Raw genomic sequence first — 15,854 nt, 5'->3', positions numbered from 1 at the left:
GCAGGGTGAAAGCGACAAATGAAATGCTGAGCACAAGTAGACTGGCCTTTCCTGTTCGTCAGAAATCATAATCATCATAGGTCATAGTTTTAAGATGGCATGCAAGAGTTGCCATCCTAATATACGAAATGTTAGGAATACTCTAATATGATGAAAAATGAAAAGCAAATATTTTGAGATGCATTTTATTAAAATAGTAAATTAAATTTTATGGATTTATTTCTTTAGGAAGAAAAGAATCTAAAGGACCAGAAAAAGAATGACCCATGTTTCCTGAAGAGACTGCTGAGAGAGATAAAGACCTGCTGGAATAAAATCTTGAAAGGCAGCATATAAACGTAGGACATGTAGATGAAGTTGCAACCTCAAGTTTCTACAATGGAAGAGTTGGAATCCTCCTGGAAGTTGCTGGATGTCTCCTGGCCAAATGATCAGAGCACCTGGGAAATGCACAGTAAGGTACTAGAAGATGGACACAAACAATACAGTCAGAATATACATATGGACAGAGATCAGCTGTACTGATGTTGTAAAGCAATCGTGCCATCTGCAATACGTTTTTAAAGTTTCCCAAATATTTTAGAAGATAACGTATCTACAAAAATAAAGTCTACAAGAATTCAAAGTCACCACTGTTTTCTCATCAAAATGATGTGATGGCCCACCATGCATTTTGACCCATCTGAAGAGTGGAACTGTTGCCTTGTAAGCTGGAAATGCTTTAGGGATCACAGTGATGAAAACTGCTCATGGAAACAAGACAGTCACAGCATAAAACAGCAGCGGCAAAAAAAAAAAAAAAAAAAGCTTAAGACACTTAAGACAGATATCAAAACTTGTAGTTAAACATGAACATATAACACATGCCTTCAGTAAAGAACATAGCACATCTTTTTAAATAAAAGAACTTTTAAAGATGGAAATGCACTTATTCCAAAGATACTGAACCTTAGTATCCAGTCACTTTTGTCATTGATGTATACTAAAGCTTGGATACTCAATTTTCAACTTGGGAAGTATATTTTCAAGATAATAATATATGTTAGGCGTTTAATTAATGTATATATTTAATTTTGACATCTCTATATAAAATATTTTCATACAATACTACCAATTGCCTACTTTGAATAGTTTCTCCTTTTAAAATAAGTAACTCATGTTAACACTGTCAGGCTCACTTAATCCCAAAGGTTTATTCGCTGCCGAATTGCCACTTGATGCTACTTTCATTTAACACTTATCTTTTAACCAAGTACCAAGAATAGCCTGAAACTAAGACCCTACAACTATGTTAACAGAAGAAATACCAATTTCTTGTTTTGTAATAGTTTCTCATTTGTATCTCAGGCTGGCTTTGAATTTATGATACTCCTGCCTCAGTTTCCAAAGTGCTGGGATTGCAGACATGAGCCAATATGCTCAGTTAGGAACACTACTTTTGTTACATAAATTTCTGTCTTTTACAGGACATCCATGTATATCCTATGTATATACCTGTTTCCATCTTTCGATGGCCTGCAGTCTCTCTTCAGCTGTAAGGGTGAGGAGCACCACACTGCAGAGGTCTTATCTCTAAAAGAGACTGCAGTCTGCTTGTGCTGAACTCAATTTGTTTTGCTCTGTCCAGCAACTGCAGCATGTAACCATGTGCTGGATGTTTGTATGTGATTTACACATGTTCCACTGATGTTCCATGGGGTGGCCATGCCTTCTTGCTCTTCCTCTTCCCCCAATCCACATGGAGTTCATCCTCCATGGTACAGATAGCTGGCATTAACACAGTTTTGAGAGAACTGATTGTTTAAAGTTTGTTTCATAATCACTGTTTGCCAAAAAAACAGTTCTTACAGTTGTCAGAACAAATGATACTTTAAGAAATTTAATTTCTTTATTGGACTTGGCTAAGTGGGTTGTTTCCATGATAAAATATGGTCTACTAAGTGGTTGTCCCCTACCTTGAGAAGTGGTAGAATGGGTAAGCCATTAGCTAGGGAACTGAGGACATTTGCATCTAAAGGTAAATTCTAAACCTGCAAGATGTCTGTAATGCTCCCTATCAGCACCAAAAATATTCTGATTATGGCAAAATAAAGACAATGTTTTAAATGCTTATTAAAAGTTCTTCAAATTTCTTCCTCGGTTTTTACTATTTATTCATAAAAGATTTGAACTGTGGGCAAAACTTTTGCCCCAACAGTTCATTCAATGTGTGTGCTAAGTGTTTTAGAAGGAATCCACACTTTTATGTCCTGTTTCCCTCAGTGTTTCCCAGCTACTAGCGAAGTAGAGAGTGACAAAGGAGTCTGGTCACTGAGCATTGTGAGTATGTTTTTATTCTAAGTCTACAATTATAGGATTGTCTCTATGAATGTTTTAATCAAATATGAATGTAAATGTTTTAAATGAGCATTTTCTGCTACAGAGGGGGAAAAGGCAAAATAACATCAATGAAAATTTTATTTTAAATAAATAAAGTAAATAAAACAAATAAGAGTCTATGTGCTGGATAAACTTTTTCTGTGATAAACTGGAGGTTCACAATTTATAAAAATGTATTTAAATACTCTCTTTGATACAACTTTAAACTTTTACATTAATTCACCATTTTCAAAGAGCTATTTGATTATTGAATGCCATTTTTTAAATAAAAGCCAGTAGCACAATGTAAGGTCAACACGATTGATAAAAGATCAAAATAATAGCACTATATTATAAAATTTTACAAGTAAATACTATTAAAAGTCTTCAAGGAATATACAAATGACATATTCCTTAGAATTAAGGCAATTGCTTTCTTTTTTAAATGATTTTTTTGTGCTCAAATGTGAGTACAGGTGTGTACGCACATGATGTGGATGTTAGAGGCCAACTTTAAGGATGAATCCTGTCCTACCTTGTTTCTGAGGGAGGCTCTCTTTTGTCTGTGTACTTACTCCCAGGATAGCTGGTCGGTGAGATTTTTAACTGTTCCTGTTTCTGCCTCCCATCTCTCCATAGGAGACCAGCAGTTTACAAATGTGTACATCTGGGTTTTCAGGTGGGCTCCAGGAATCCACCTCAGGTCATGCTTATGTGCCAAGTACTATCACTGGACAAGCCATCTCTCTCACGGGATAATTATTTTTTAAGAGGACACAAAAGATTGTACAATACCACAGTCAGAATACCACATGCTGTTTTAATGTGTATATACATTGTGCAATGTTCAAATCAAGGGAGGCATGCCTAGTTCCTCAAATAATTATTCCTAATTTTTTTTGGTGAAAAACATTCAAAATTTCTGCTGTTTTTTTTTTTTTTTTTTTTTTTTTTAATGTAAAGTACTGGCTAGTCACCATGCTGAGTAACAAACACCAAGACTTGTTTGTCCTTCCTAACTCTGCCTTAGTCCTGACTGGTGGCTGACCTTTCTTCATCCGATAATCCCTTTAAAGCTGAGTCATGGTAACCCTGAACTGGAAATCTTTCTCCTAGGCCCTGCTTTCGCTTACAGGTAGTTCTGACTCTAAGGATTTCCTGTAAACACGCCTCTCTTTAAATCCAATTGGCTTTATCATGCTTTGTACTAGTGGAGCCTTTATCTGTTTAAGTTCTTACTTAGAAATTTTCTACGCAGACCCTTCTGAAATTGTAAGCAGCACTGACTTCCTTTATCCTTAACTGCTACTGTTAGTTCTTAGGACTTTATTTTAAGGAATACACATTATGACAAAATCAATCTTAGTACTTTATTTTAAAAACAATTATCACTTAATTGCTTAAAATGTTTTATAACCTCTGAAAGAATGTATCATCTTTGCTGTCAATTAAGCACCTTACGGGCAAAGATGAGGCTAATAGTTGGGCAGTGGTGTGCAGGCCTTTAATCCCTGCACTCGGGAGGCAGAGGTGGGCAGATCTCTGTGAGTTCGAGACCAGCCTGGTCTACAAGAGCTAGTTCCAGGACAGGCTCCAAAGCTACAGAGAAACCCCATCTCGAAAAAAAACAAAAACAAAAACAAAAAAAGATGAGGCTAACGGATAAACAGTTGAAATGCATTCTTCCAATATCTTACTAAAACTCATTTAAGTAATTATGTAAAACATTCTATAATGAAATGCAATTTGCTAAAGATGGACATGATATGATTCTGTAACAAAAGTAAGATAACATGACTAGAAACAGTTTTCTGCTCGTAAAAATCTCCATAGTATTTTGAGGTCTATTACTTCTGTGAGAATTTTCAGCCTGGATTTTCAGGCAATAATAGAACCTATGAAGCTACTGTAACACAAGACAACAAAACAGGTAGGTGCACTGATCACTGACAACTGCCATCCAGTACCCATATATAAAAACAGCCGGGAATAGTAATGTACATTTGTAGGAGGTTGAGGCAGGAGGATTACTTGAGTCCTGGATTTTGAAGTTATTATGAACAATACGGTAAGATATAGTTATTTGTAGTTTATGCTATTGTGTAGAGAGCATACTGATTGACCTGCTGTATGCCAATCTGAGTCCTGTTCCAATAGGAACTTGCACTAATGAATATGAAATAGTTATAAAGTTACCCTGGGCATTGGGAAGCAAAAATATTGCTGAAGGACAGACACCGGAACTAAGAGGATTACAGTATTTCTAACCCACATGTAATCTGTTGCAAACTCTTCTCAAGATAACAGATTGGAGGACTCTCTGTCTCTTCCATGTGAAAGTCCCTTTAAAACTGTCTTAGAGTTAATGAGACAAGAAAGGAATGCTCATTTGTGGATGTTTAGAACATCAAAGCATAATCAATGACTAAACTTTGCCTCCACAATAAGAGAAACTATTTGAGCCAAGAGTAAGTAGTGTTTTATTTTAATGCTAGTGCTTAGAGGACGAGCGATTGGTGGGCCGAGGGAGGCGCTGTGGTGAGGAAATGCAGCCTCACTCTACATCTGTAAGCTGTACTTGTCTAAAATCGAGCACCACACAGAGTGGCACAGCCAGCTGGCAGCGAAGACGACGATGTCTGCTTCTCATCACCTAGACACCCGAGAACACGCCTCATTCAAATCATGCCATCTTATTCCCAGCTTACCTGACGTCAGTCAGTCTGGCTTTAGACAGGCTTAAATATAACCTTGGCTTCCTGATCCTATTGACTTTATCTCCCAAGTGCCAGGAATACAGGAATGTGCCACTGGTGCTCATTTCATGCTGTTAGGAGGAAACCCAAGGCTTTCTGTGGACTAGGTGAGCACTCTATAAACTAAGCTACACTGCTATGACCAATTATCTCTTTTGTGCCAATGTTCATCTCATTCTGGAAGTACCAGTTTTCCACAGGCTTCAAGCATATTGAATAATCATCAATAGAAGCAATTAGAAGTTAAGGTAAATAAACAGGTACATAAGGCTTGTATTCAAATATTACTTTCTCAATGAAATCATTAAATGTCCTACCAAAATGCAACTCACCTTCACTTCCCTTTCCGTCTTCTGTCTTAATCACTCCATACCTGGGTTTTCTCCACAGCAGCTTCAAAACCTATTATAAACTATATATTCATCTGTATTTTCAATCTTCCTCCATTAGAATTTCCAAAGTTCACAATTTACTTCCTTGTTCATTGCACCTAAGGTATTTAAATAGGTCCTATATAATGTACATATATAATCAATTGTATAATGTACCAAGAGTGTTGAGAGGAGGGGGACCCTTTGTTCCCTCCTGCCCAGCTAGCTTACACCCGAAATAATCACACAGAAACTGTATTCATTATTTCTTCTGTTTGGCTAACTCTTATATCTTGATTTAACCCATTTTTATTAATCAGTGTTTCACCACGAGGTCATGGCTTACTGGGAAAAATTCAGCATGTCTGACCTGTCAGCTCCATAGTGGCTCTCCATCTGCCCTGCTTCCCAGCATTCAGTCGTCTACTCCACCCACCTAAGTGCTGCCCTATCAAAAGGTCAAGGCAGTTTCTTTATTCAACCAATGAAAGCAACACATAGACAAAAGAACCTCGTAGACCAAAGAGCTTGTTTAGCATCATCTATCTTGGCAACATTTTTATATGTAATACTAATAATCATCTATAAATTATTCCTATGCTATCAATAGAAGTATAGTCCATGTGCAGTTTTTAAGATTCAATTTATGATTATCAAACACCAGACTTAAGTTGGAGAAGGTGTCTAAATTCAGTGTATTTTAGAGTTTCTACTAAACAATATGGACTTAAGTTAGTTTCAGAACCACACACATTGCAGAAGGTAACTGTGAACTAAGACCACATTGGCTGAAGTTTTTACATACAAAAGAGCAGACACCAGTCTAGTTAAAGACAATCATTTATTAAAAGATATTGATAAATTAAAAGAATCTTTAGGAAAACCAGACAGACATGCTTGAAAGTTGTCCATTCATAAACATAGCAAATTTAGGTATCACAGTATTTTTCATGCTGACTAGGCTAGTTGGATTAGGTGGTCCCATGGAGCCTGTCCTGAAACTAGCTCTTGTAGACCAGGCTGACCTCGAACTCATAGTGATCCACTTGCCTCTGCCTCCCAAGTGCTGAGATTAAAAGCATGCGCCACCACCGCCTGGCTCAAACTTTTTCACTTTTACATATTACTTAGGCAGTGCTTAATTTCTTATATTGCTTCCTGTCCTCTACTGAACACTGGTGAAGTGAGTCTAAGTTTTTATCCATGGTAAAGAGCTCCCTGGTGACGGTATCAGGGACAGTCCGTTATTCTACAGATACGGGGAACTATGGTAGGGCTTACAGAACGCACAGAGTATCAGAATGGCAGAAGTGTCATGCTCACTTAAGAGGCATCTTTGTTTTACCTTACAGTACAATGTATCCTAAAATTGCTTTATTATTTTGAAAAACTAATTTAGATGGCATCTTTACTAAGACTTGAGAAATTAGTGTTTAAAATGAAATTTAAATATCCTTTCTTGTGAGGTCTACATGACATTTCCCCAAAGGTAATGTAAATTTGGGGAGACTACTAAACAAAATAACTTCCTACTTTCTAAAGTACATTTCTTGACCCAAATAATTGGGAGACAAAACATAGTACAAAAACTTTTGAATTATTTCAATGCTGCACAGCACTCCAGTCAAGAGAAGCAAGAGCAACACCTACTACCTGCTGGAGCAAAGTTTAACTCTTTTTCAAGTAAAGTAAAAGTCACTGGAAAAAAGGGGTGCACCAAAAATGAAACAAACCGCTTAGAAATCTGAGTCAAATTCAGGAAAATTTCTTCATTCCATTAAAATCTGACTTAGGTTTAATTGCATTTTTTTTCACAGTAAGTCATTGCAAAAATTAAGTCGCTTAATCAGATCACAAAGGTATCACTTATACCTACCGAAGCTTGAATTCAATGGAAGGAGTTTTAGAAGATATTGTCATACCTGAGTGACTAATTCTGAAAACTGCAGTTTTCCTCTTATTTCCTCTTTATTTGCTTCATAGAGTATACACATACTACATTCATTTAGAAAGTCCACAATTTAAATGAAATTTAAATAAAATTCACCAAATAGTCTTGTAGTAGAAGCAGGCAAAATATAGAAAAAAAAAGTTTCACACCTTTTATTTGTACTTTTAACAAAATCGGACTATTTTGTGCACAATTTAAAAGAATTTTTCTTAGCAACTGAATATAAATTTGTTACCTTTAGCCATCATGTTCATATAACTAAGGTGAAACGTTAAAACAATAGTGAGCAAGCGATATTCTAAAATGGTATTTTGCTAAAAATCATTGAAAGACAATAGATATTAATTATTGCTTTAACTTACTCCCATGGTGGTGCTCCAAATAGTAAGCCTAGCTTTTTAAGGTATCAATATAGGGATCTCTAAAACTAACAGAAACACCAAAAAATAGCTCATAAATCTCTGAAATTTCACCTTTCAAAATCAAAACTGAGAAACCTTGATAACTGGGGCTAGGAAGAGTAAATTATACAAAAGCACCCTCTAGTGGTATCAAGAGCAATTCACATGTAAGAGAGTATTTCAATAAGGAGCATTTCAATATTTAATCAAAATGTTCCTAAGTAAAAATGAGGGTACTACTTCTAATTTTAATGTTTTTTCAGATGGATTTGTCTCAATAAGACAATCCATTTCAAAAATCAGCTGACTTCAGTCCTGAAAATATACTTACCATATAAAATACATGTACGTTCAATCTAAGTAAATACCCAAGCATGATGAAGTCTGTATTTTTTTTTTCTATTAGAATTTTACTGCTAGTTTAAAACAGCATTCTTCTTTAGCTCAGGAGAAAAAGTGAATACAAACGAGATGTGTTTAATAGCCGTATTTTCATTAGATGAGGCACTTTTCCTAAAATTTAGAATGTGAACAAAGTATTAATTATAAATATTTTCCATTAAACTATATAGTATTCATCTATAAATATTACTGCATTCAGTTTTAAAGTTTTGTTGGATATGTTTTTCTACACCTTAAAATCGTCTAAGAAGAAAAATGCTCTCCCTCCCCTCGTGCCCTGCAACCTGCGGCAGGTCAGAGAGCTGGCCCTGGGGCCACAAGAGTGGAAATGTCCCTGCCCCTCACCAGCTACAGCACAGGACAGCGGCAGCATGTTGTGGGATATTTGTGCACTGTGTGAAGGTGTACTGCTATCTTGGTGTTTTAAAAAGCTGAACCGTCAATAGCCAGGCGGGAGGTATAGGCGGGACTTGCAAGGATGGAAAGAGGAGGAATCTGGTTATACAGGAGATGCCAGCCAGGATGAAACAGGAGGCCCTGGACAGGAGAGAGGTAACACCACACGATAGGACGCAGATTAATATAAATAGGTTAATTTAAGTTATAAGAGCTGGTGAGGAACGTGTCTAAGCTACATGCTGAGCTTTCATAATTAATAAGTCTTCCTGTCATTATGTCTGAGCTGGCAGACCAAAGAAAAGCACTGCTACACTAGGATACCTTGCCTGGGTAGCAACCAGAGCTGACATGTTGACAGGCTAGGTGAGCAGGGCCTGCTGGCCTAAGAGCAGTAGAGCGTCCCTCCCTTGTACTGTCTGCTACCTGGAACAGGAAGGAGAACCCAGAGAGTGGGCCTTGAAACCTGAGGGTATGAAGAGCAGGACTGGCCTGCTCCTCTCTGTCTGCTACAGTACTTCAGCGAACAGGAGCAGTGCTGTAAAGCTCACCTGGGTGGTGACAATGAGGGAGAGCTGGCACACCGACCATTCCGGCTACCACCCAGGCCCGACCAGGACAAGGCAGCCCACTCCAACACCCACCTCTTCTAATAACTGCTGGAGCATGTGAAGGTGTAGATCCTAAGCTACAGGACCTCTGGGACACACGACAGCAATAAGACATCCCAGAGGAGTACCACTGAGGCCCCAGGATTGAGGGTGTAGCGGAAGCCAGAGGCCTCAAACCAGACCAATGACTCACTGCAATGAACACAAGTACAGATGCACGGACTAAAGCGTATACTGTGACTCACTCGGCCACACTACAGCTTCCATGCTGAGATTTTGCTCTGTGTTTGGTTTTTACTTTTATTTTTTGTTTGTGGGGAAGTTACAAGGGAAGAGGGTGGAAGCGAGGGGACAGGTAGACGAAAAGGATTGGAATGCATGATGTGAAATCCACAGAAAATCAATAAAAAGATAGGGAAAAAAACTTGTAACAAATGTTTTTTAAAGCCATAAAAATGACAAATTAAAAACTATGATATAAAAAAAAGGAATTTTCAATATTTTATTTATAGTCTAGTTTGTTCCTATCATTCTAAAAGATATCAATAAATATAACAACCAATAATTTGTCTGTGTCTTTATTGATTCGAAATGAATATATCACTTATAATTTAAAAAACTGTGAATAAGAGACAACAGCAGTCACAAAGGTCTTGTTTTTTGAAGTGAATAACTTTTAGAATAATCTATAAGCAATATTCCATTTTAATTTAACCTTACAATTACTTTTCATTCTATCATACTCGCAAATAATTGTGCAAATAAATAAAAATGAATGGTGCATAGGAAGACTGTAAAAACTATTGCACAACACATCAACATGAGAGTAAGAATGGACCACAGAAAGTTGTTAAAAATTGTACCGTGTTTCAAATGCATATTTCAGCAACATACTGTATGTAGTGATCTCTGGGCTCTGGAACTGATTTCCAGGTTGTATGCTTTTAACACTTGCTACTGTAGCAGTCAATGACAAACAAACTTGTCTGCTTATTTAAAAATGATTCCTGGGAGGTGATTATTCATCCGGAGGCAGAGGCAGGTGGATCTCAGTGAGTTCGAGGCCAGCCTGGCCTAGAATTCCTGGACAGCCAGGACTGTTAGACAGAGAAACCCTGTCTCGAAAAACAAAAACAAAGAAACAAACAAACAAAAAGATTTATCCATCCATTCTTTAAGTAGAATAAAAGAATACATGAATTAAAAACATACCTGAAAGAAATAGTGCTCATTGCTAGATAAAGATGAATTAATGAATTAAAAGTTCTTCATATATTTGCAACCGATTTCACAAAAAGGAATTACTAAGATGAAAATCCAGATTGTCTTAGTCTTCTAAATTCATTACTATTAATTCAAGCTACTTAGTTTTGAATTATCAATATGACCAAAAGGAACAAACAAGAGCGAAAATCTAATAACATGAAGGAATAAGGAGAATGAAATGAGAACTCATTACAAGTTTAAAATCCCTTCAGAAATTAAAATAAAATAGAAAACAAGAAGTAAATAAATTTCAGAAATGAAATTCAAAGCAATGAATTTCTACATCAATCCTTATCAAAAACAACAAACAAGAAAGTGGGAAGCCCATCAATGTAAAATGTTACAGGTCCCTTTGTAGGGCAAAGTTCAGACTACACAGCCATTCTGCAGGACTCTGGAAACACAATGTCAAAGCGGCCTGCCCGTCAGTACTGCTATCGTTACACTGAGCTGTGCTTGTGGAAGTCAGCTATTTAAAACATTTCAGTGCATTTTCTCTGTAATATATATGGTATTTCAAAAGTAAGCACTAAAGAACATGTGAACAGGAAAAACTAGGTATTCTTTCAATACTTAGAACTATATGAACCGTGAGGGACTAAAAACTAAAAACAGCATCGCCTGCATGCTCAGAATCAATGAGAACCACAATTATTATTTGTTGGGCAGGGTGCTTTGTTTTAAAATGTATTAATTTCCTACAAACACACATACACAGAAATAAAATTTTCAAACAAAATTTTACAGAAAAACTGTATCTTAAATAATTATATTTAATATAATTATGTGTAATACTGCAAAGACTGTAGTAGTAAACTAAAACTACTTTTCAAAGGATTTATGCCAAAAGAAGGGAAAATAAAATCTCAGAACACAATTGGAAGCGGAGAGAAAATGTGTCCAAATCACATGGAGGTAAATTAATCATTCAGTTCTAAGCAAAGTAAATTACATTTATAAGGTCAGCCATTTCTGAAAAGGAGATTGCATTATTACATGTTCACAGAAGGACGAATATATGTTTAATAATTTAATTGGGTTATGTAACCAATAATCCATGAACTTCCCAGCAACATGGACCTCAGATTTTCCTTTCCATCATTTTTCTTTTAAGGAATTTAACACTAGTTGCTGAAGAGTCCAGCTGGGCAAATGACCTCACAACATTCTCTTTAGTAACAGAATCTCCAGTATCCCATCCCCTATGATGCTACTGGAGATGGGCACCAACAACGGCATCTATTCTGGCTTCTTGTTCTCCGAAAGCATGCAAGGCTCATCATGGGAGTGGAGTTGCCTGTGCAAGTATACTAATGATTTAAACAACTGGAGAGCAATACTGAAAACACTGGTCTCTTATCAGCTTACTTTCTGACATGTACTTAAGTATTTCTTTGAATGGCACAGGCTGGAGAAATCAGATTTATTATATACAGAATATATATATATATAATATATACACATATATAATTATAAATACATACAGACACATTATACAGCCAAAGTCTTATGTTCCAAAGAGAAGGGGAAAGGGCACTGTAAATAGCTTTAGCGCAATGTAACTATAAGTGCCCTGGGTGTCAAAGCAGCAATAATCATCCAATTCTTAGCCTGGCCACTTAGCTTCTGAGATTCTGTTCACAGAATCATTCTTCGAATGCCACATTCACAGCAGAACTTTGCCCACTCAACAGGGTATTTTGTCCCACACTCATGGCAGAATTTTGGTAAATGTCCAGATGAATTTCCCTCAACGCCTTTAATGTTTCCACCGTTAACTGAAGATGTACAGTCTCCATCTGACCTACAGAAGTAGAGAAAGAAGTGCAGGAATCAATTTCACTCACATTACTAGTTATTAACATGACCCAGTGAAGAATAGCGAATAATTAACACACAGGAACTAAAATCTTAATGTGAATATTACTCTAGCTAAAATTACAAAAAAAAAAAAATCTCTGGGTCATGCTAACATCCCTGTAATTGGAAAGGTGAGGGCAGAAGGATACAAACTGTTCTGGACTTAAAACTCCGAGATGAAAATGAAGCAAGTATCAGCATCTCGTGGGTTTTAATACTCCATAATCTCACCTGAATGTAGTTCCAGAAGGAATAGTTCGTACAATCATTGAAGTTCTCTGAACGGGACACACACACACACACACACACACACACACACACACACACACACACAAATTAAGGGAGAGTACCAAAGGAAAAATAAACCAGCTTTCTGCCAGTGAACTATATTAAGAATTAATTCAAGCTGTAAAAAAAAAAAAATCATGTAAACATTCAACACGAACACCCATTAGTAAATATCTCATATAAGCCAGGTGTTGGTGGCGCACTCCTTTAATCCCAGCACTCGGGAGGCAGAAGCAGGCAGATCTTTGTGAGTTCGAGGCCAGCCTGGTCTACAAGAGCTAGTTCCAGGATAGGCTCCAAAGCTACAGAGAAACCCTGTCTCGAAAAACAAACAACAAAAACAAACAAAAAATCATCTCAATATAATATTAAACTTTCAACTTCACTAGGCGTTACTAAATTGTGTCCACAATTGCTGACCAAGGTATGCTCCAGCTGGGAACACATAAGGGTCTTCATCCTCACATTCTGTAATAATGTGTTTGTGCTGAGGTTTTCATGTGTTCACCTTTAGTAAGTATGACATGGTTACCTATATAGCTTTAACATATACACATTCCTGTTTGTGAGGCTAAATATCCTTTTGCATTTCTCTGGCATTGGTATTTCCAGTACAGGTCATATGCTAGTTCCTGTCCTCTACTCCCACCAACCCCCAGAGTTGTTCATTCTATGGCTTCACCCTTAATATTATATTTGTAGAAAATCCCCACACACCACTGTCAGGCAAGTCCTACTCAGTGTCCATGGGTCTCATGTGGACAAAGACAGTTAATGGGACTCAACACAAAATCACAAGCTTATTAAAATATTGTTAAGATTTCATTTTTTGCATTTTTTGATAACTCAACTGTACTGATCTCAAAAATGAACTTTGTAGATGACAACACAGTGTCACAATGTCAAAGGCCTGACCCATTTGGCTGGATATAGTAACCCCCTCTTACAAATTATGTTGTGTGATTTCAATTTACTTTGGGCTTTTGCAGTACTGTATTTTTTTTTTTCATTTTAGTATGATCAAATGCATCCTTTGCTGTAAATCAGTATTTACTAAATTACTCAAGAAATCCCTTCCCTTATCAGATAATGACTTCTTGTTTTTGTAAAATCTTAATGGCTGGGCTGGAGAGATGGCTCAGTGATTAAAAGCAATGCCTGGCCTGCTCTTCCAAAGGTCCTGAGTTCAATTCCCCGCAACCACATGGTGGCTCACAACCATTTATAATGAGGTCTGGTGTCCTCTTCTGGCTTTCAGGCAGAATACTGTATACATAATAAATAAATAAATAAATAAATAAATAAATAAATAAATACATACATAAGTAAATAAATAAATCTTAATCGCTTCACTTTCCATATTTAGGCATTTACCTTACTAGCAATTAATTTACTGGTGTGTGTGTGTGTGTGAGAGAGAGAGAGAGAGAGAGAGAGAGAGAGAGAGAAAGAAAGAGAGAGAGAGAGAGAAAGAGAGAGAGAGAAACGTGAGAAAGAGAGAATGTATGCATACTAAAGCACACATATGTTCAACAAGGCTCTAATCACGGGTCTACATGCCTAGCATCATAACTGATTTTTTCACCATGTGGGCAAGTTCAATAGCTGCAGAATACTCTGCCCTAGACATCTGCATTGCTTCCTCTAAAGTGGGACAGATTTCCAGTCATTCATGTCACTTACGTCTTTCCCTTTGTTTCACTCTCTTTGTTTATCTAGGAGTTAACATCAAACCGTCTGATCCACTGTAACCTTAAACATCATTCATGATACTGGTTTTTTTTGCCTTGTCCTGGTTAATTTTAGGCTTTTGTTCTTCACACATATTTTCAAAATGATTAATCAAGATTCATGAATTATTTGAAAATGATATTAAAACGTATGTCAAATTAGTCATTGGTACAGAAGCTTTTCAATATAGATTTCTGGTACAAAATTCTATTTTGTAGAAAGATATCTTCTTACATATTCTTCAATATCATTGAAAGTATTAAATTTTCTATGTCAAAAATTTTCATGATCTTTAAACTGATTCCCATGCAATTTACACTCATGTGTTCAAGTGGAATTTTTATGAAAACTATATTTCCTTTTTATTGCAGAAAAGGCTGCAATAACAATATACCAACCCCTATTCAGAAAATATAATAAGCAGTAATTGTTATTTACTTAATAATTGGTATTTTATGTATTTATATATATTTATATGTATATGTATATACTGAAATCTGATATATCAGATTTTCATTTTCACCCCCTATTTCTGGGTGTTTCACCAACAATTTTTAGACTGTGCAATTTGTTATTTTTCTAAGGAAAGAAATATCTCAGAAATCTAGGTCTGTTACAACCAAAATTGTTGCAACCTGAGACATAAAAGTGTTAAAAAGTCGAGGAGAAAGGTTCAGGCTTCTTTTCAGGTATCAATCATTTAGGAAAAACATTTCACATTTCTTACTGTAAAGTTTCTGTTCCTGCTTGTTAGTAATTTTTTCTTTTGATCGTTTCTCTGTATATGACATATAATATTAAAGTCTGTAGTGCAGATATACACTTTTTTAAATTTATTAAGTATAAGAGAATGATAATCCTACTTTCAACCTTGATCCAAAATACATGGAGATATACATCTGCAAATATATGTATCATAGTAAAGGTACACTTCAGAATTTCAGATCTCCGAGAAACAGAGGCTCATGTCTTTGATATCTGATATGCATCAAAACCCCAGCAGAGACAAACAGCATTTATTCAAGAATCTAGCTGGGACATGTTGTTCATTTGTTTCACTGTTATTCGCACCTGTTATGCAAAGCATCAGTCTTAAAGTTCTTTCCATAGCAGATGCACAAATGTCCACTTTCTAAACCAAAGACGTCAAAAACCTCACTACACTTCAGCTTCAGGAATCATCCCAAGATCAAAGATTTGAACCTATCCCTGCGTGAAATCAGAATTCTGGAGAACTGGCATGTTACACACTTGAGATAAAGCAGGTAACACACACTTTACAACATACACATCCCAATTTTGAAGTACATCACAGGATATCATGTCCTTGGCCTTCAGTGAATCACACTATAAACTCATCCCACGTTTACAGTAAGAATATTACTCAAATTATTCATGATGTCACCTAGTCCCTTTCTCATGAAGCACTTAGGGAATGTATTAAGACCTTTAGACTAAGTACT

At 36.4% G+C, this 15,854-nt stretch overlaps 2 protein-coding genes across 4 annotated transcripts in view; one reads left to right on the top strand and one right to left on the bottom strand.

Annotated features, from left to right (window-relative positions):
* Il7 (interleukin 7) overlaps positions 1-2,474 on the top strand; it is a 39,209-nt gene extending 36,735 nt beyond the window's left edge. For all 3 annotated transcript variants that reach the window (XM_041667774.1, XM_041667775.1, XM_041667776.1), the window contains one exon: positions 229-2,474. In XM_041667774.1, the coding sequence (XP_041523708.1) occupies positions 229-336 (108 nt within the window). In that variant the 3' untranslated portion in view covers positions 337-2,474. The remainder of the gene's footprint in view (positions 1-228) is intronic.
* Positions 2,475-7,521: 5,047 nt separating this feature from the next.
* Zc2hc1a (zinc finger C2HC-type containing 1A) overlaps positions 7,522-15,854 on the bottom strand; it is a 42,826-nt gene continuing 34,493 nt past the window's right edge. The window contains exon 9 of the mRNA XM_041667811.1: positions 7,522-12,316. Within this exon, the coding sequence (XP_041523745.1) occupies positions 12,151-12,316 (166 nt within the window). The 3' untranslated portion in view covers positions 7,522-12,150. The remainder of the gene's footprint in view (positions 12,317-15,854) is intronic.

Source organism: Microtus oregoni, unplaced genomic scaffold, assembly GCF_018167655.1.
Source record: "Microtus oregoni isolate MIOR12 unplaced genomic scaffold, Mior012 000017F_ref0000208, whole genome shotgun sequence".
NCBI classification, from domain to species: Eukaryota; Metazoa; Chordata; class Mammalia; order Rodentia; family Cricetidae; genus Microtus; species Microtus oregoni.
Note: the sequence above shows the minus strand (reverse complement) of the source record. Positions and strands in the feature narration are given on the sequence as shown.